Source organism: Marmota monax, unplaced genomic scaffold (assembly GCF_021218885.2).
Source record: "Marmota monax isolate L192 unplaced genomic scaffold, Marmota_monax_Labrador192_F-V1.1 WCK01_AAM20220418_F8-fsc00001, whole genome shotgun sequence".
Lineage (NCBI taxonomy): Eukaryota > Metazoa > Chordata > Mammalia > Rodentia > Sciuridae > Marmota > Marmota monax.
In genome coordinates this window covers 1,020,830-1,040,989 of record NW_026693777.1, presented here as the reverse complement: position 1 = coordinate 1,040,989, position 20,160 = coordinate 1,020,830, and the positions used below count along the sequence as shown (strand labels likewise).

The 20,160-nt window shown below is 36.1% G+C and overlaps 1 protein-coding gene across 8 annotated transcripts in view; it reads left to right on the top strand.

The window, feature by feature from the left end:
- Positions 1 to 20,160, top strand: part of Ralgapa1 (Ral GTPase activating protein catalytic subunit alpha 1) — a 245,655-nt gene that overhangs the window by 49,164 nt on the left and 176,331 nt on the right. For all 8 annotated transcript variants that reach the window (XM_058584465.1, XM_046460944.2, XM_058584469.1 and 5 more), the window contains 4 exons: positions 975 to 1,113; positions 1,955 to 2,163; positions 4,590 to 4,829; positions 18,300 to 18,497. In XM_058584465.1, coding sequence (XP_058440448.1) covers positions 975 to 1,113; positions 1,955 to 2,163; positions 4,590 to 4,829; positions 18,300 to 18,497 — 786 coding nt within the window. The remainder of the gene's footprint in view (positions 1 to 974; positions 1,114 to 1,954; positions 2,164 to 4,589; positions 4,830 to 18,299; positions 18,498 to 20,160) is intronic.

Genomic DNA, 20,160 nt, shown 5'->3' with positions numbered 1-20,160 from the left:
ATCCAAGATCAGAGCATTCAGAATGCACATTGCTATTGCCACTTGGTGTTGCTACACCTAGATCCTACCAGTGGCTAGGATTAGAGAGTGTAAATACCTATTCACATACCCATATTTCTTCCTCCTCTTTTCCATTCTCCTTCTCTGAATTGAACTCAATACTTCACATTTTCAGATTTCGATCCAGTACCACTGAAGTCATTCTAGTTTCTCCTTTCCATATTTATAACTTTCTTTACTGTCAGTGAGAAACTTGACTCATATTATTCTCTGTATATTTACTTATTTTATCAGTCCTTCTTTTAGGTTATCAAATCTCTCATTACCACACTGCCTTGCTCAAAGACCTTCTCAGCTTGATTGGGCTCCACTACTCTATTCTGGGCCTTTGATAGCACTCTACTTATCTTCCTCACCCTATTAGAGTTATACACCAGACTGCATAGTTAATACTATTTTTATCCCCTCTTGCCCCCCTCCTCCCATTTCATGGACATTCTCCTTACATTTCTCAGGCTCTAAGTCTCTAAGTCTCCACTGGGTTACTGCCTTTGCTACATCTCTTTCATGTGTACTCTGCTTCCTATGTTCAGCGCTGATTATCTGCACTTGACTATTCCCACTGCTTACATACACATATACACACCTACAGCCACACATGCCTATTTTGTATGCCTTTAACCTTTGTCTTGAATTATTCAGGAAGGGGCAGAGGAGAAAGAACATTAGTATCTTTATCATTAGTAGACCCTACTTTTGAGTTTTTCAGTGCATATTTTACTTCTAAGATTTCTTTGAAATATATTTGTATATTAGACCAATTTAAGATTTTACCTTTTGCTATATATTATGATCTTCACAGTATTAATAGTTCAGTAAATTGTAACCTTTTATAAACTTGCTTCTAGTGGCTAACAATTAGATTTAAGAGACTCTGTCTACTGGGATATTCTAATTATATTGTTTATTTTTAGGTAAAAAGTTTAGAATGGAAGAACAAAGAAAATCAAGAAAGGGGATTTTCATTTTTGTTTTCACATTTTAAAAAATATTACTTGCCTTATATTTTTCCAAACATCTGCAAGGAGAACAGTTTATATCATCCTGTACTTGGTAGGTAGTGTTTGAAATTTTCCAAAAGATTGCATTGCATAAGAATAAAATATCTCTAAGTACAATGTTGGCATTTGTTACTTTTAGAAAACTGACCTCATTTACTATTTGTATTGGTTTATAGAGATACTATACCCAGATTCATGCTGAAAGTAAATCTATATTAATATGAATATGTTTGGTATGATCCTTAGACTATATTCCAAATTTTCTTCTTAAAATCCTTCAAGGGTTCAATCAAGTATTAGTCTTACTTGAATTCTGTATGAATAATCACATTGTTGTATATTTTGGTCATATCTTGTCCAATAATGAAGAATTTTGCCAAGATATCTGTCAGAGCCTTGAAGCAGAATCTTATAGACAAATCCTAATTTAGAAACACACCTTTGCCATATACCAAAGGCATTGGTAATCTGTATGTAGAAATGTCTTTTTTTGGGAAAAGATGTTCCTTAATGCCACATTTAGGTAATTAACATGCTCAGGTAAAACCTCATACTTTGTATGACTTCAGAATATTGTGTTTCAGTCTTAGGTTAAGTAAAGTAAACTCTCATTTATTTTACATGGTTCTGGAAGTATCTTTGTACTTAGGCAAGATTCATTGAACTTTTTGATGATATTTTGCAAAAAAAACATGTTTCCATATATCAGCCTGTTATATATAGTTTCCCCCTCTGGGTTCCATGCTAGCATTTAGCAAATTTTAACATGCTTTGAAAAGTTAAATAAATAAATAAAACAACTTCTAAAACGAGAGAAGCAGTCCAGTGTTTTCTCAAATGCTTAAAAATGTAGGCTTATCTAAGCATAATTCTTTTTCTATCATTTTGCTTAGATATCCCACAGATGAGACCAAAGCCACATTATATCATGATAAAGAAGGATGCTGAAACCAATGAAGCTATCTATTGTACAAAGGAGCCTTTCATTAAAGCTCGTGTTATTGTCATTCGTTGGCTAGTTTCTTTCTGGTTGGAGCCAAAACCACATACAGGACCTCATATTCCTGGGATGGAAGGTGAAGTCTTACCAAAGAATATTCAGGTAATAAACAAATGAGAGAAATTTGTTAAAATTAGAAATGGCTCTTATGATTTAGTTCACTAATTTCAATTGCCTCGGGTATACAGCACATTTTAAACAAATAATATTGATATTTCATTTGTATAAATATATCCTGTAAATACAAATTTTAACAGTTATTATAGAAGTAATATTTATTTAATAAGAAATAAAACTTGGGTAACATAGAACATAATTTTAGTTGAGTCTCAGTTTCAGCTTCTGATTTACTTCTGTATTTACTTTAGTGCTACAATAGTCCCCTCTTACCACAGGGAATACATTCCATGACCCTCAGTTGATTCCTGAAATTATAGATAATACTGAACCTTGTATCTGCTATGTTTTTTTTTCCATGTTCATCCATACTTATGATAAAGTTTAATTTATAAATTAGATACAGTAAGAGATTAATAACTATAATAATAAAAAACAAAACATTTATAACCATGTTATATAATAAAAGTTATTTAAAGCTTATGAATTATTTCTGAAATTTCTACTTGATACTTTCAGACCATGGTTGAGAGGGTTACTAAAATCATGAAAAGCTAAACAACATATAAGGAAGGACTACTATATATAGTATTAAAAATATTCTGAATTGTAGAAATAAATTCTTTCAAGTGGAAAGAACTACAGTCAAATGGTAGGACCATAATAACCCTTTTTAAATTCTAGGCATTCACAGAATGCAGATTTTTAAAGTCCTATCCCCACCCTTTCCCCATTTTTCAACAAAAACACGAGTCTAGAAATGTGATAAAAAAATTAGACAACTCTACAATGGAAGAATGGATATTTAGATTTCTGTTTTTTGTTTTTTTTAATAATTAAACAGTTTACCTCTTTTTCATATTTCTTTTTTGTGTTCTCTTTTCTTTCTTCGGTGTTATCTCAACTTGTCTATATTATGGTATTTTTACGATTATTTCCTTTTCTCAGATTTCTGTGTTGAATTTTTAAGGGGGTAGTATACCATGTAGACTTCCACAAATGGAACAAAAGCCAAATTTTCTGAACTCTAATGAACACACTTTATACTTCCAACCTATTTTGGGGGGCTGGGGGTGTGGCTCAAGTGGTAGTGCGCTTGCCTGGCATGTGCGGGGCGCTGGGTTCGATCCTCAGCACCACATAAAAATAAAATAAAGACGTTGTGTCCACCGAAAACTAAAAAATAAATATTAAAAAATTCTCTCTCTCTCTTAAAAAAAAGAAAACTTTGTTTCAAATCCTCTAGAAAGAATTATTAAATGCAAAGACTCTGAGGCAGAACTATTTTTCTTGTCCCAGAAAATTATAGACTTTATTGATTTTGAAGGCGTATTTAACCCATTAAGTCATGTTTTCAAATCTGCAAATATTTCCAGGAAGTTGACACAGGTATATTAAAATAGGTAATGTAGTTTATTATATGATTTATTATCACTAATATTAATGATGTCATTAATAGTATTTTGTCATTAATAATAATAGTGACTATTATCAATAGATTAGAACTCTAAAAAAATAAATATTTATCAGAGTTAAATAGTATATTTGTTGCTCAATTTTTTTTTTTTTTAGGTTTTCCATGAAAGGAATGATGGGACATAATGGGTTAAGAAGGCATATTTAAACTTTCTTATTTTATGGATAACAAACCAAAACCAAAAATTGAATATCTTAGCAGAAAGTAATATACATTATCAGAATAGTGCAATGGCTACCATATAATAGTGGTAATTTACTTATTACCATTTCAACAGTTTTGCTCTTTTTTTTTTTTAAGAGTTAAGCTTAATCTTTAATCTTGGTGAAAATTGTTATTAAAATATAGAATTCGGGCTGGGGATATAGTTCAGTTGGTAAAGTGCTTGCCTCACATGTACAAGTCCCTGGGTTCAATCTACAGCACCACAAAAAAAAAAAAAAAAGAATTTTTCTCAAATGTTCCTAGATTTTTGTTTAGTTTTATTTGTACTTTTTTCTGTCATAAATTTTGTTTCCTTCCTTATTTGTTTTGTTCACTTTAGAATTTTTTTTTTAAATTAAAGCATCATTCAGTAAATAGTCCAGGGTTACTACTTCTGAGTTATTATTCTCCAAGACCTTAAGCTTCCTCTGTTTACATTATTCTTTCACATGCTTTAACTAGTAGCTTGTTTGAATTACTTAAATTTAATTATACTTAGGTAGATGATCAGTTACTACACATTTTGGAGTTTCTCTGTGTTACTTGGATGTTGAATCACTTGTAATGCCACTTAAGTATTTAGAATGGATTCTAAATGAAACTGTATGATTGCATTTTAAACAGTGGTATAAGTTACTTGTAGAATGCTTTGGATTCTTCTAGTATTTCCTAAAAACCATATTCCCAGATATATGATTATGACATTCTTTCCGTTTTGTTTTTATTTTAGAGAGCAGCTGCTAGTTTGGTATCCAGAGAAGAAAACAAAAATGATAATGCTGATAAAGCAGACAGAACTACAGAACCAGAACAATCTCATTCTAATACAAGCACTCTCACAGAACGAGAACCTAGCTCATCAAGTCTCTGTAGCATTGATGAAGAACATCTCACAGACATTGAAATAGTTCGCAGAGTTTTTTCTTCTAAAAGAAGTAATGTAAACTTTGTAACAGAGATATTTCGTCAGGTAAAATGCTCAGGTTCTTTGTTTTGTTTTTGGGTACCAGGGATTAAACTCAGGAGCACTCAACTACTGGGCCACATCCCCAGCGCTTTTAATATTTTACTCAGAGACAGGGTCTCACTGAGTTACTTAGTGCCTCATTAAGTTGCTGACACTGGCTTTGAACTCCTGCCTCATCCTCCTGAGCCACTGGGATTACAGGCATGTGCCACCACACCTGGCGCCTCTCTGTATTTTTAAGTTGTAATAAAGACTTTAATATTGTATATACTGAGTTTTAGTTATTTAAAATTTATTCTTTATGAAGGTGTTTTTTAAAGTTCATATTTAGTTTTTTAAACTTAGATCTAATCCTTTAATGTTTTCCATTTACTTTAAAAAAATTCTTTTTAGTTGTAGTCGGTATAATATCTTTATTTATTTATTTATTTTTATGTGGTGCTGAGGATCGAACCAGTACCTCACACATGCAAGGCAAGTGCTCTACCATTGAGCTACAGTCCCAGCCCCCCCATTTAATTTTTATGTATTTTAGTTAAATAACTTTTTCAGGTCCTCATGCATGCTAAGCGCTTTTTTCCCCCCTCAAAGTTCTTCTGTTTTTTGTTTGTTTTTTAGTGCTATTGATTAAACTCAGATAAAGCAGACAGGCATTTGATTTATTAGTCAAATGCTTTATGACAGTGCTATATCCTCAACTCCAGAATAATTTTTCAAATTTCTCACTTATGGATTGAAACTTTCTGTAATTTGACTAATAATTTATAAAGAATTTGTTTTATCTTCTTTTCTATGATCAATACAAGGTAACTTATGAATATAACTGATATTCCATTGCTTTTATCCTGCTTTCATAGGTTCATGGTTTGGTTTGGTTTGGTTTTTGTGCTGGTGATTCAAGCCAGGGGTGCTTTACCACTGAGCTGTATTCCCAACCCTTTTTATTTTATTTTTTTTTAATTTTGAAATGGTGTGTCACTTAAGTTGCTAAGCATCACACTATGTTGCCCAAATTGGCCTTGAATTTGTAATCCTCTTGCCTCAGGCTTTTAAGTCACTGGGATTACAGGAATAAGGTTGTAATCACTGGGATTACAGGCATTCCCTGCCATAGGTTCACCTTTGTCCTCTATAGAGCATTCTGAAATTAAAGTTGATTAAGAAAAATATTACTTGGGGGTGGGACAGGGAGAAAGAAAGAGGAAAGATTTTAAACAGCTAGTTCACATAAAGGTACCTGGAAATTCCAGAGTGTACATTCTCAGCACATAGAAGTTTGTGGAAAATAATCCCTATGATTTAGTTCCCAGAGTTTTTGAAACCCTAGATTCAATTCACAGCATGGAAAAACCACCCCCAAAACTCACTGTTCTTTATAGTAAAAGTATTTAACTTTTTCAGGTAAACATTATTGAGTTTTGTAGCTAGGATGTAATTCAAGTCGTAAAACAAGTTAAGTGGTAGATGTGGACTAAAACATCCAGATCCTGATTCTTATAGTTGTCTGCAAAAACTTATTGAATGATTCAGGTTTTCCAGTTCTTGAGTCAGTTTGATCTGAATAGTTTTTCTAGGAATTTGTTTATTACATTTATTTTCAAATTTATTAAGGTTTATTATATTCTCTAACAATCTCAGAAGCATTTATATTCATGTTCTTCCTTTTCATTCCCATTAGTATTTATTTGTCTCTTTTTAAAAAATATTTGTCTGTTGTTTCTGTTTCTTTTAGGTGATATTTACCCAGGAATTTGTTGTTTTATTAATCTTTTCAAACAATGAACTTTTGGCTTTGATTGATTCTCTGTGTATTATATTTTTTCTTTAATTAATTTTTTTCCTTCTTATTTCCTTCATTAGTTCTTTTGATTGTATTGGTGGTTCTTTTCCTAGGTTATTAATTTTTAGACTTCATTTTTTTCTCATGTAAATAATTTTTAAGGTATTAAATTACTTCTTAATGTATTTTTAGCTGCATTTTAAATATCTTTAGGTAGAGTTTTCTTTCTTCTTTTTTTGGTGTGTGTGCTACTAGGGATTGAACCCAGGGCTTTGCACATGCTAAGCAAATGTGTAACCACTGAGTTATATCCCCAGTTATTTTTACATTTTTATTTTAAGACAGGGTCTTATGATTCTCTACCTTAGCCTCCCAAGTAGCTGAGATTATAGGCATGCACCTCCACGCTTAGCTGTATGTAGCATTTTTTTGTAATTGCTAAGTCCTAAATATTTTCTTATTTTCATGATGATACCTTCTTTGACCTATGAGTTATTTAGAAGTATTTATCTTCCAAACATTAGATTTTTCTAGTAGATCGTGGTGGCACATACCTGTAATCCCAGAACTCAGAAGGGATGAGGCAGCAGAATTGCAAGTTTCAAAGCTAGTCTCAGCAATTTATGGAGACTCTAAGCAATTTATTTTATTTTTTTTTCTTTAATTTTATTGTTGGTTGTTCAAAACATTACATAGTTCTTGACAAATCATATTTCACACTTTGATTCAAGTGGGTTATGAACTCCCATTTTTACCCCGTATACAGATTGCAGCATCACATCGGTTACACATCCACTGTTTTACATATTGCTATACTAGTGTCTGTTGTATTCTGCTGCCTTTCCTATCCTCTACTATCCCCCATCCCCTCCCCTCCCATCTTCTCTCTCTACCCCATCTACTGTAATTCATTTCTCCCCCTTGTTTTTTTTTCCCCTTTCCCCTCACTTCCTCTTGTATGTAATTTTGTATAACCATGAGGGTCTCCTTCTATTTCCATGCAATTTCCCTTCTCTTTCCTTTTCCCTCCCACCTCTCACCCCTGTTTAATGTTAATCTTCTTCTCATGCTCTTCCTCCCAACTCTGTTCTTAGTTACTCTCCTTATATCAAAGAAAACATTTGGCATTTGTTTTTTAGGGATTGGCTAGCTTCACTTAGCATAATCTGCTCTAATGTCATCCATTTCCCTGCAAATTCTATGATTTTGTCATTTTTTTAATGCAGAGTAATACTCCATTGTGTATAAATGCCACATTTTTTTTATCCATTCGTCTATTGAAGGGCATCTAGGTTGGTTCCACAGTCTTGCTATTGTGAATTGTGCTGCTATGAACATCAATGTAGCAGTGTCCCTGTAGCATGCTCTTTTTAGGTCTTTAGGGAATAGACGGAGAAGGGGAATAGCTGGGTCAAATGGTGGTTCCATTCCCAGCTTTCCAAGAAATCTCCATACTGCTTTCCAAATTGGCTGAACCAATTTGCAGTCCCACCAGCAATGTACAAGTGTACCCTTTTCCCCACATCCTCGCCAGCACTTGTTGTTGTTTGACTTCCTAATGGCTGCCAATCTTACTGGAGTGAGATGGTATCTTAGGGTGGTTTTGATTTGCATTTCTCTGACTGCTAGAGATGGTGAGCATTTTTTCATGTACTTGTTGATTGATTGTATGTCCTCCTCTGAGAAGTGTCTGTTCAGATCCTTGGCCCATTTGTTGATTGAGTTATTCGTTTTCTTATTGTTTAATTTTTTGAGTTCTTTGTATACTCTGGATATTAGGGCTCTATCTGAAGTGTGAGGAGTAAAGATTTGTTCCCAGGATGTAGGCTCCCTATTTACCTCTCTTATTGTTTCTTTTGCTGAGAAAAAACTTTTTAGTTTGAGTAAGTCCCATTTGTTGATTCTAGTTATTAACTTTTGTGCTATGGGTGTCCTATTGAGGAATTTGGAGCCCGACCCCACAGTATGTAGATCGTAGCCAACTTTTTCTTGTATCAGACGGCGTGTCTCTGATTTGATATCAAGCTCCTTGATCCATTTTGAGTTAACTTTTGTGCATGGTGAGAGAAAGGGATTCAGTTTCATTTTGTTGCATATGGATTTCCATTTTCCCAGCACCGTTTGTTAAAGATGCTATCCTTCCTCCATTTCATGCTTTTAGCCCCTTTATCAAATATAAGATAGTTGTAATTTTGTGGATTGGTTTCTGTGTCCTCTATTCTGTACCATTGGTCCACCTGCCTGTTTTGGTACCAGTACCATGCTGTTTTTGTTACTGTTGCTCTGTAGTATAGTTTGAGGTCTGGTATCGCTATACCTCCTGATTCACACTTCCTGCTCAGAGTTGTTTTTGCTATTCTGGGTCTTTTATTTTTCCATATGAATTTCATAATTGCTTTATCTATTTCTACAAGAAATGCCGTTGGGATTTTGATTGGCATTGCATTAAACCTATAGAGAACTTTTGGTAATATTGCCATTTTGATGATGTTAGTTCTGCCTATCCATGAACAGGGTATATTTTTCCATCTTCTAAGATATTCTTCTGTTTCTCTCTTTAGGGTTCTGTAGTTTTCATTGTATAAGTCTTTCACCTCTTTTGTTAGGTTGATTCCCAAGTACTTTATTTTTTTTTGAGAATATTGTGAATGGAGTGGTTGTCCTCATTTCCATTTCAGAGGATTTGTCGCTGATATACAGGAATGCCTTTGATTTATGCGTGTTGATTTTATAGCCTGCCACTTTGCTGAATTCATTTATTAGCTCTAATAGTTTCTTTGTAGACCCTTTTGGGTCTGCTAGGTATAGAATCATGTCATCAGCAAATAGTGATAATTTATGTTCTTCTTTTCCTATTTTTATGCCTTTAATTTCTTTCGTCTGTCTAATTGCTCTGGCCAGTGTTTCGAGAACTATGTTGAACAGAAGTGGTGAGAGAGGGCATCCCTGTCTTGTTCCAGATTTTCGAGGGAATGCCTTCAATTTTTCTCCATTCAGAATGATGCTAGCCTGAGGCTTAGCATAGATTGCTTTTACAATATTGAGGTATGTTCCTGTTATCCCTAGTTTTTCTAGTGTTTTGAACATAAAGGGATGCTGTACTTTGTCGAATGCTTTTTCTGCATCTATCGAGATGATCATTTGGTTCTTATTTTTAAATCTATTGATGTGGTGAATAACATTTATTGATTTCCGTATATTGAGCCAGCCTTGCATCCCAGGGATGAATCCTACTTGGTCATGGTGCACAATTTTTTTGATATGTTTTTGTATCCGATTCGCCAGAATTTTATTGAGGATTTTTGCATCTAGGTTCATTAGAGATATTGATCTGTAGTTTTCTTTCTTTGAAGTGTCTTTGTCTGGTTTAGGAATCAGGGTGATATTGGCCTCGTAGAATGAATTTGGTAGTTCTCCCTCTTTTTCTATTTCCTGAAATAGCTTGAAAAGTATTGGTATTAGTTCCTCTTTAAAGGTTTTGTAAAACTCTGCTGTATACCCATCCGGTCCTGGGCTTTTCTTAGTTGGTAGTCTTTTGATGGTTTCTTCTATTTCCTCAATTGATATTTGTCTGTTTAGGTTGTCTGTATCCTCCTGACTCAATCTGGGCAGATCATATGACTTAAGAAATTTATCGATGCCTTCACTATCTTCTATTTTATTGGAGTATAATGGTTCAAAATAATTTCTGATTATCTTCTGTATTTCTGAAGTGTCTGTTGTGATATTGCCTTTTTCATCCTGTATGCTAGTAATTTGAGTTCTCTCTCTTCTTCTCTTCGCTAGCATCGCTAAGGGTCTGTCGATTTTGTTTATTTTTTCAAAGAACCAACTTTTAGTTTTGTCAATTTTTTCAATTGTTTCTTTTGTTTCGATTTCATTAATTTCAGCTCTGATTTTAATTATTTCTTGCCTTCTACTTCTTTTGCTGTTGTTTTGCTCTTCTTTTTCTAGGATTTTGAGATGAAGTATGAGATCATTTATTTGTTGTTTTTTTCTTTTTTTAAGGAATGAACTCCAAGCAATGGATTTTCCTCTTAGAACTGCTTTCAGTGTGTCCCATAGATTTCGATATGTTGTGTCTGTGTTTTCATTTATCTCTAAGAATTTTTTAATTTCCTCCTTGATGTCTTCTATAACCCATTGATCATTCAGTAACCTATTGTTCATTCTCCAAGTGATGTATGCTTTTTCCTTCCTTCTTTTATCGTTGATTTTCAGTTTCATTCCATTATGATCAGATAAGATGCATGGTATTATCTCTACTCCTTTATATTGTCTAAGAGTTGCCCTGTGACATAATATATGATCTATTTTTGAGAAGGATCCATGTGCTGCTGAGAAAAAAGTGTAACTGCTTGATGTTGGGTGGTATACTCTATATATGTTGATTAAGTCTAGGTTATTACTTGTGTTATTGATTTCTGTAGTTTCCTTATTTAACTTTTGTTTGGAAGATCTGTCCAGTGGCGAGAGAGGTGAGTTGAAGTCTCCCATGATTATTGTATGGTGGTCTATTAGACTCTTGAACTTGAGAAGAGTTTGTTTGATGAACATAGCTGCACCATTGTTTGGGGCATATATATTTATGATTGTTATGTCTTGTTGGTGTATAGTTCCCTTAAGCAGTATGTAGTGTCCCTCTTTATCCCTTTTGATTAACTTTGGCTTGAAATCTATTTTATTTGATATGAGTATGGACACTCCTGCTTGTTTCCGAAGTCCATATGAGTGATATGATTTTTCCCAACCTTTCACCTTCAGTCTATGTATGTCTTTTCCTATCAAATGCGTCTCCTGTAGGCAGCATATTGTTGGGTCTTGTTTTGTGATCCATTCTACTAGCCTGTGTCTCTTAATTGGTGAGTTTAAGCCATTAACATTTAGGGTTATTATTGAGATATGGGTTGTTCTTCCAGCCATATTTGTTTATTTATGTTACTAAACATGGTTTGTTTTCCTCTTTGATTATTTCCCCCCCCTTTACTGTCCTACCTCCCACTGTTGGTTTTCATTGTTATTTTCCATTTCCTCTTCCTGTAATGTTTTGCCGATGATGTTTTGAAGAGATGGTTTTTTGAAGAGATGGTTTTCTAGATGCAAATTCTTTTAACTTTTGTTTATCTTGGAAGGTTTTAATTTCATCTTCTATCCTGAAGCTTAATTTCGCTGGATACACAATTCTTGGTTGGAACCCATTTTCTTTTAGTGTTTGAAATATGTTATTCCAGGATCTTCTAGCTTTCAGAGTCTGTGTTGAAAGATCAGCTGTTATCCTGATTGGCTTACCCCTAAATGTAATCTGCTTCCTTTCTCTTGTAGCTTTTAAAATTCTCTCCTTATTCTGTATGTTGGGCATCTTCATTATAATGTGTCTAGGTGTGGATCTCTTATGATTTTGCACATTCGGCGTCCTGTAGGCTTGTAGGATTTGGGATTTTGTCTCATTCTTCAAGTCTGGGAAGTTTTCTCGTATTATTTCATTGAATAGATTGCTCATTCCTTTGGTTTGGAGTTCTGTACCTTCCTGTATCCCAATGACTCTTAAGTTTGGTCTCTTAATGTTATCCCATATTTCTTGGATGTTCTGCTCATGGTTTCTTAACAGTCTTGCTGAGCTGTCTATGTTCTTTTCAAGTTGAAATACTTTGTCTTCATTGTCTGATGTTCTATCTTCTAAGTGTTCTACTCTGCTGGTAGTATTCTCCATTGAGTTTTTAAGTTGGTTTATTGCTTCCTGCATTTCTAGGATTTCTGTTTGTTTGTTTTTTATAACCTCTATCTCCCTGTATAGTTGATCCTTTGCTTCCTGGATTTGTTTGTGTAATTCATTGTCGAAGTTATCTTTCATTGTCTGATTTTGCTGTCTAATGTCTTCCTTGATACTCCAGATCATCTGAAGCATGTATATCCTGAATTCTTTATCTGACATTCCATCTGCTGCAGCTGTTACCTCTTCTAAAGTTGAGTTGACCTGCATTGCTTATGGTCCTTTCTTTCCTTGTCTTTTCATACTGCTTGTGTTTGTTTCTGCTTGGTGAAACTGTTGTGTTTTTGAAAATTTTTCCCCCTATATATTTATATTGCTCTTGTATAGTTGAAAAGTTTCCCTTGCAGGGTCTGGCGGGAGTCTGCCTAACTTGCAGGCACGGGCGGGGGCTCTGCTCTGCCCCTCCTCCAATTGGTGTGAGGTGTCTACCACGCCCGCGGATCCCTGGGCCTGTCCTGCCGGTCGGTCGCAGGTCTGCCTACCTTGCAGGCGCGGGCGGTGGCTCTGCTCTGCCCTTACTCCAATTGGGGTGACGTGTCTACCATGCCGGTGGGTCGCTGGGCTTATTCCGGGCGCGGGAGGCGGCTCTGCTCTGCCCTTACTCCAGTTGGGGTGTCGTGACTACCACGCCGGTGGGTCACTGGGCCTGTTCCGGGCGCGGGCGGCGGCTCTGCTCTGCCCCCCCTCCAATTGGTGTGACTTGTCTACCACACCCGCGGACCGCTGGGCCTGTACCGGGTGCGGGCGATGGCTCTGCTCTGCTCCTAGTCCAATTGGGGTGACATGCTTACCACCCCGGCCGGCCACTGGGCCTGTTCCACCGGTCGGTCGCAGGTCTGCCTACCTTGCGGACACAGCCAGCGGCTCTGCTCTGCCCCTACTCCAAACGGGCTGACGTGTCTGTCGCACCAGGATACCACTGGGCCTGTCCCGCTGGTCAGTAGCATGTCTGCCCACGTTTCAGGCACGGGTGTCGGCTCTGCTCTGCCCCTACTCCAATTGGGGTGTTGTGAGTACCACGCCGGCAGGTCGCTGGGCCTGATCCGGGCACGGGCGGTGGCTCTGCTCTGCCCCTACTCCAGTTGGGGTGACGTGTGTACAACGCTGGCAGGCCGCTGGGCCTGACCCGCCGGTCTGTCGCAGGTCTGCTTACCTTGCAGGCGCGGGCGGCGGCTCTGCCCTGCCCCTCCTACCACGCCCGTGTACCACTGTGTCGCAGGTCTGCCCATATTGCAGGCGCGGGTGGCGGCTTCGCTCCGCCCCCTCTCCAATTGGGGTCACGCGACCACCACGCCGGCAAGCCGCTGGGCCTGCTCAGGGCTTGGGCGGCGGCCTGGCTCCTCCCCTCTGGCTCGAAGACAAAGCGAGAGAGACTCGGGTGTCTGTGACTCACCCTCCCTACCAGGAGACCAACTGTTTCTGTCGCCGCTGGTATTGATGAAGTTCTCTCATCCGCTGCTTTCTGATGACATCAGATCTCTGCCATATTGGTATCCTATGCGAATGGCAGCCCTTCGTTCCCTTTGCCGGGTGACCAAAGCAACGGGTGAGTCCTGACCGGCCCTCACAGGCCCCGTCTCAGTCCTGTTGCCACTGCCCACGAAGGCTCGGTTGGTATTTACCTCCACAGTACTCAGCAGGACCCGGACCGAGAAGCAGTTTCCGCGGGCTCCTTAGCCCTGGGCCAGAGCAGTTCCGGGAGCCGGAACTCAGCCGCTCCGTGCTCGGTGTATGCTCCGTTAAGAGCAGGCTCCAAGAAGCAGTCTCCGCAGGTCATCTAGCACTGAGCCTGAGTAATCTGTCTGCAAGCCGCAGGCGAATGGCAGCCTGGAATTACCTGTTCTATGACTGAATGGCCTGTGGTCAGTCGAAAACATGGATGGTGACGTCACCTCTCCAAGATCGTGGCTGCTGGCCTCCTGTGATCTGACCGGTGTGGAGAACCGAATTGGTCCGCTTCCTTCCCCCGTCTTGAACCCAGAATTCAGCCCTGAGTACGGTGCTTGCACAGCTGGCAGAAACTGCAGCGCTGTATCCCTGCGTCGCTATCTCTTCGTTTCCCAGTGCGCGCTGCAGACTCTAGCCGCGGGGCGATTTGCTGAATAAGCAGTGTTACCCTCCGTGCGACAAATCTCTCGCGTTTGAGTCCCCGCAGCCGATCCTCGTGCGATGGAAATCCTTCCTCCAGGTTCCGGAGCACCCCACTATTGCTGGAAATTCCTAACAAGATAGCCTTTAGCAGTCCTGACTCGTCATTCTCCCACACAGTGATGCGGCACACGGGGGCAATGCACTCCCCTCGACGCCATCTTCCCATTCTGGATGTTCAGTTTTTCTAACATCATTTGTTGAAGAGACCATCCTTTCCCCATGTGTATTCTTGGCACCCTTTTTGATAATCAGGTGACTGTAGTTGTAGGGATTTGTTTCTAGATTCCATAGTCTGTTTTAATGGTGTGTGTATCTCTTTTTTTATGCCAGTGCCATGCTGTTTTGATTACTGTAGCTTTGTAGTACATTTTTAAGTCAAGAAGTGCAAAATCCCTAGCATTGTCCTTCCTTTCTTCATTTTCTTTTCCTTTCTCTTCTCTTCTCTTCTCCTCTTTTCTTTTCTTTTCTCTTCTCCTCTCCTCTCCTTTCCTCTCCTCTCTTCTTTTATTTTCTTTCCCTTTCCTCTCCCAGTATTGGGAATTGAAACCAAGACTTTATGTATGCTAAGTAGTCGTTCTTTCTTGTTCAAGTTTACTTTAGCTCTTCAGGGTCCTTTGTTACTTGCCATAGAGAAATACGCTGCTAATATGTGGACTTGAATATCCTGGTTCTGTCACAGTTATTTCTCATTGTAAATTTATAAATTATCACTTTTATGTATTAGATTTTAGCTGTGGCTAACAACAATATTTCTTTCAGATCATGTGTGTCAGTAGCATATTTTAGAATCTGCAAGGATAAATAAATTTTGGGTAATGATAACCTAAAGATAAGGAATATAACCTTTTTCACTTTGGAATGTAGTTTGAATGTATCAAATCACTTGGGAATATAGTTTGATAATTTAGTAAACAATAAATGGTACTGGGAAAAATGAAATAATAAAAGCTCTAGAAATTGCTAATCTTTTGAATTATTATACTTTATTTTTTGAGTTTTAGGTTCATAACAAAATTGAAAAATATAGAGAGTTTCTATAGGAATTTTGGACAATAAGTTAAATTTTTAAAAATAAGTTAAATTTTCAGAATTTAGAATAGAACTTCTTTGGAATTAAACTATTTTAATTTAAATCTTTAAGTAAGGGTGAGCTGTTGCTGCAACTATAATATAAATAGTGATCAAAATGACTTGATAACGAATCTGCTAGAATATGAGAGTGAGAATTTAGGAATGGATTTGTTCAGTTGAGGAAAGTATTAAATATTTCTAGGAAATCAATAATATTAAAAAATTAAAGGATTGCTAAACAACATTAAATATACTATTGAAATTGCCCATTAACTTTTTCATCATTATCTTGGATGTGATTTTTTTTGCAGGTTTGATTGAGAGAAAATAAACTCATCTTTACTAATTAATTATTAAATATACCTATTGGATAATTCTGTTGTATAAAGTGCCAGGTTTTAGGTAAAAGGTCTTATGATTTTTAAAGTTAACATTAAATTAGTGGGTGGTGGTTCTAAAATGAAGAAGTAGAAGCAATTGTTTATTTTTTATTATTCTGATTTGTTATATATGACAGCAGAATTCACTACAAATCATATTACACATATAGAGCACAATTTTTCATATCTCTGGTTATATACAAACTATATTCACACCATTTGTATCTTTATACATGTACTTAATGTAATGATGTCCATCTCATTTCACCATGTTTTCTGTTCCCCATGCCCATTCTCTTCCCTTCCCACCCCTTTGCCCTATCTAGAGTTCATCTAATTCTCCCATGCTCCCCTCCCAACCCCACTATGAATCAGCCTCCTTATATCAGAGAAAATATTCGGCATTTGGTTTTTAGGGATTGGCTAACTTCACTTAGCATTATATTCTCCAAGTCCATCCATTTATCTGAAAATGCCATGGTTTTATTCTCTTTTATTACTGAGTAATATTCCATTGCATATATATACCACAGTTTTCTTTATCGATTCATCTATTGAAGGGCATCTAAGTTGGTTCCACAGTTTAGCTACTGTGAATTGTGCTGCTATACACATTGATGTAGCTGTGTCCCCGTAGTATACTGTTTTTAAGTCCTTTGGGTATAGACTGAGGAGTGGGATAGCTGGGTCAAATGATGGTTCCATTCCAAGTTTTCCAAGGAGACTTCATACTGCTTTCCATGTTGGCTGCACCACTTTGCAGTCCCACCAGAAGTGTACGAGTGTACCTTTTCCCCACATCCTCACCAACACTTATTGTTGTGTTCTCAAAGCAGCTATTCTGACTTGTGTGAGATGAAATCTTAGAGTAGTTTTGATTTGCATTGCTCTGATTGCTAGAGATGTTGAACATTTTTTTGTATATTGATTGATTGATTGTATATCATCTTCTGAGAAGTGTCTGTTTAGTTCTTTGGCCCATTTATTGATTGGGTTATTTGTTTCTTTGGTATTTAGTTTTTTGAGTTCTTTATATACCCTGGAGATTAGTGCTCTATCTGATGTACAAGTGGTAAAAAGAAGCAATTTAATTGTGTTTTCATTTGTAAATAAAAAGTAAAATAGAAATGGTAACCATAACAGACATTTATAGTGAAAGGACTTTGAGAGTAAGATTGAGTATTTTTACTGTTTTATTTTGTATGTTGAGATTAATTATGTTTTACTGTAAAAATATAGTTTGCTATTTATTTATTTATTTGCAGTATTGGGTATTAAACCCAAGAATACTCTACCATTGAGCTGCATCCCTAGCCCTTTTTATTTTTTGAGACAGAGTCTCACTGAATTGCTGAGACTGGCCTTGAACTTGTGAACCTCCTGCCTCAGCCTCCCAAGTCTGAGATTACAGGCCTGTGCAACTGTGCCTGGCAAAATGTAGTATTTTTGTGACAAGGAAAATGTTTACTTTTTTTTTTTTTTAACAGTAATGACAACCCATAAAATATCTAAAGCAAAGAGTAACTAAGACATTCCTTTCTAAGTATTTTGCCTTTTTATTTAATTATAGATCTTGATTATATGTAAAAATGAAATATAAGAGCTTTAATTTTTTTCTTTATATGCTTAGAAAAGCTAAGCTGCCTTGTTAAATGTGATTTTTTTTTTTTTTTAAATCTCTTTTTAGTACTAGGTATTGAACCTAGGGGCATTTTACCACTGAGCTACATCCCCAACCCTTTTAGAAATGTTTTTATTGAGACTTGTGTCTCACTAAGTTGCTTAGGGCCCTGCTAAATTGCTGAGGCTGGCCTCCAATTTGCAATCCTTCTCCTTTAGTCTCCTGAGTCGCACGGATTTCAGGCATGTGCCACCATAGTCAGCTTACATGTGGTTTTAAAAAACATTTTGTATTCTAATTTTTATTTTTAAATTAAAATCATTTTATCAAAATGTATTTTAGATATAATCTCAAACCAGTAATGATGTAAGTTACAAAAATGTGGTTTGTTATTAAAAGTTGTATTTATATTATACCTTGTAAGAGCATGCTTTTAATGAAAGAAGAAATACTATGATTCTGAGATGGTATAAAGGAAGCCAATCTTTGTTCCTTTTACTTGAAATCAGTGGCTATCCACCATAAACATTTTTCTCTCGATGTATTTACAAATTATTTGGAGATAAAAGGCTTTTTGTGATAATGAATCAATGAAATTTTAAAAAAATTGTTTATATCTCACATCAGATAGAAATGTGTTAGTGATTTGTGGCAAGGGAAAAGATATCATTATGTCTATATCCTTTTTTTTTTTCACTAGGCATTTTTATTACCAATTTGTGAAGCAGCAGCTATGAGAAAAGTGGTAAAAGTATATCAAGAATGGATCCAGCAAGAGGAAAAACCTTTGTTTATGCAAGAGCCTGAAGAAATTGCAATCCCTTCTTCAGCCATACCTTGCATTGAAAATGTGGTAGACCATGATATTTCAATGGAAGAAGGAGAAAAAAGAGAAGAGGTAAAATTACAAGATTTATGTATTTGAGTGTAAGTTTAATAGTTTCATGAAAGAATGATATGTTAACACATATACTTAAATGCGAAGGTAAAAATATCTTTTAGTATATTTTGTAGTGTAGATAATGAAACCGTTGTTATCTCAATACCCTATTGCAAAGTTCTGTTATGTCACAACCTTAAAAAGTTAATATTGAGGTTTTATTCTGATTCTTTTAAATCATTAACTAGATCAAATTTAGATGATGTTATATTTAGAACTATGGTACTGCATAAAAATGGATGTTATAGGTCATGCTTTGTGGTATGATTACCAAACTACAATTCTCCCTCCCAGGGTTGTAGTGGCTAGCTTATTCTATGAATCGCTACCCAGCATAAACCAGTATGTTCTGAATTTTTCCCTAAACTCTTATGCTCTGATTAAAAAATATGAAACTTCCTGACTTGATAAAATATAGTGATCTGTGATAAGAAGATAGAATTTACTCACAGAGGGAGAACTAGAGAAAGGAATGTAGAGGTGACATTTGGGTCCCTGATTCAATTTATTCTTTAAAAGCCTAAGTGAATTCTTATCATTTGGTTGTTTACTCTTGTAGTAAGTCACAATATACAAGAAGCAGAAGCTGAGATGGAGTTAGAAAAACAAAAAGTTTATCTGTTTTGTCTGATTTTCATTTTCACCAAAAAATATCTTACTAAATCTGAATGGGAATAATTTTTTATTTACTTTGGTGATTAATTTAAATTTTACCTCACCAGTGAAATTTAATCAGTGTGTTATAGTATGAATAAATAGGCCAATTTTATGGGGATACATTGAATCTGTGGGTGTATACACATTTGTAGAATACTTTCTCCTACTTGTAAAAATGGGAATTTTTTTTTTCTTTTTTTACTGGGGATTGAGTCCAGGTTTGCTTTACCACTGAGCTCTATCCCAAGGCCTTTTTATTTTTATTTTGAGACAGGTCTTGCTAAATTGCTGAGGCTGGCTTCAAATTTACAATCCTCATGCCTCAATCTCCAAGGTTACAGGCATGCGCCTCTGTACCTAGCTTGGGAAAAATTTAACTAAGAAATATAATTAAGGCTGGGGGTTAGCTCAGTAGTAGAGAACATACTTAGCATGCATAAGGTTGTCTTAGGTTCAACCCCCAGCACTTCTCCCACAAAAAAGCATGAAAATTATAATTGAAGTATGTAAAATTAACAATATAAATTATGAAATGGTATTCACAGTACTATTTGTTATATATCAAGGGAAAAAATATCAAATGTTAGTCTAAATATTTTCCCAACTTCTGTAGTCATACTATGCCTAGATGATTCCTTCCTCAGACATACCTTACATTGAAAATGTTGTAGACCATATTTCAATCTAAACCTGCATTCTTTACACAAGAATGAGAGTATAAACTATCTATGTATGCAATTTAAAAACAGTGGAAGGAATGAACAAAGAGAAGGATGGTGAGTTAACGATATAGGAGTGTTGAATAACTGTACTCTATTGGTTACTTAAATGGAACAACATTGTTATTAGAATAATGATTTTTCAAAATGCCAGCAACTCTTTGTAATGGTATGCACCTAACCCAAAAGATATTGATTTGCATTTCTGGTAAATTTTGTAACTATTAAAATCATTTCAAAATTTT